Raw genomic sequence first — 1,076 nt, forward strand, 5'->3', positions numbered from 1 at the left:
ATATATATATATATATATATATATATATATATATATATACGATGGGCTTCTTTCAGTTTCCGTCTACCAAATCCACTCACGAGGCTTTGGTCGGCCCGAGGCTATAGTAGAAGACACTTGCCCAAGGTGCCATGCAGTGGGACTGAACCCAGGACCATGTGGTTGGTAAGCAAGCTACTTACCACACAGCCACTCCTGCGCCTAATAAAAAATAATAAACCTCGATATGTGAACCATGATATGGCGAGGGATTACATTATGTGTGTGTATATATATATATATATATATATATATATACACACCCACACATACATATCTATACTTACACACACACACATATATATATACTTATGCAGAATATGTATATATGAACACATATCTAAGTTGACTCAAATATATTTTATATAACAAAAATCTACTATAAACTGAAGAATCGTTTTAAAATGCACCAAATGTTGATTATAAAATATTTATGAGAATTTAAAAATATACACAAGTAACTAGTAAAATATAAGAAATATATATATGTATGTATGTATATACATGGGGTGAAGGGGGAGTAGTAGAGGAGGGCAGTTAAAGGAGAGATGAGAAGAAAAAGAGAAAAGAGAGAGCTGCAAGTAAGAGGGAAGGTGAGAGTCGCTGGATGGGACTGCCATCTATAGGCATACATGTGTACTGCTTGAGGGCCTCAATTTGGCTGATGAAATTGGGGCCAAGGTAGGTCTTGTAGTTCTGCTTCTCTTCTGGAAGCTGCATCAATCGAACAGCAGAATCGGTGAACAAGAGATCGTTGTAGTAGGTTCCAGAATCGAACATATGGAAATCGCCATCGCTGGAAAAGAAAGACAAGGAGGACAGGATAAAGATCATGGTGCTCACACACTCTCCCACTCCCCGTCTTTCATACACTCTCCGACTCCATCTAACACCCCCCACACACACACTCCCACTCCATTTTACACCCCCCCATACCTTCACTCCACCTTACATCCCCATACACATTCCCACTCCACCTTACCCCCTTCCCCACACAGTCTCCACCTTAAAACCCTCCCCATACACATTCCCATTCT

The 1,076-nt window shown here is 39.9% G+C and overlaps 1 protein-coding gene across 1 annotated transcript in view; it reads right to left on the minus strand.

The window, feature by feature from the left end:
* Nucleotides 1–380: 380 nt before the first annotated feature.
* LOC106878017 (melanotransferrin) overlaps nt 381–1,076 on the minus strand; it is a 15,130-nt gene continuing 14,434 nt past the window's right edge. Inside the window, exon 14 of the mRNA XM_014927099.2 lies at nt 381–835. Within this exon, the coding sequence (XP_014782585.1) occupies nt 577–835 (259 nt within the window). The 3' untranslated portion in view covers nt 381–576. The remainder of the gene's footprint in view (nt 836–1,076) is intronic.

This window comes from Octopus bimaculoides, chromosome 14 (genome assembly GCF_001194135.2).
Source record: "Octopus bimaculoides isolate UCB-OBI-ISO-001 chromosome 14, ASM119413v2, whole genome shotgun sequence".
NCBI classification, from domain to species: domain Eukaryota; kingdom Metazoa; phylum Mollusca; class Cephalopoda; order Octopoda; family Octopodidae; genus Octopus; species Octopus bimaculoides.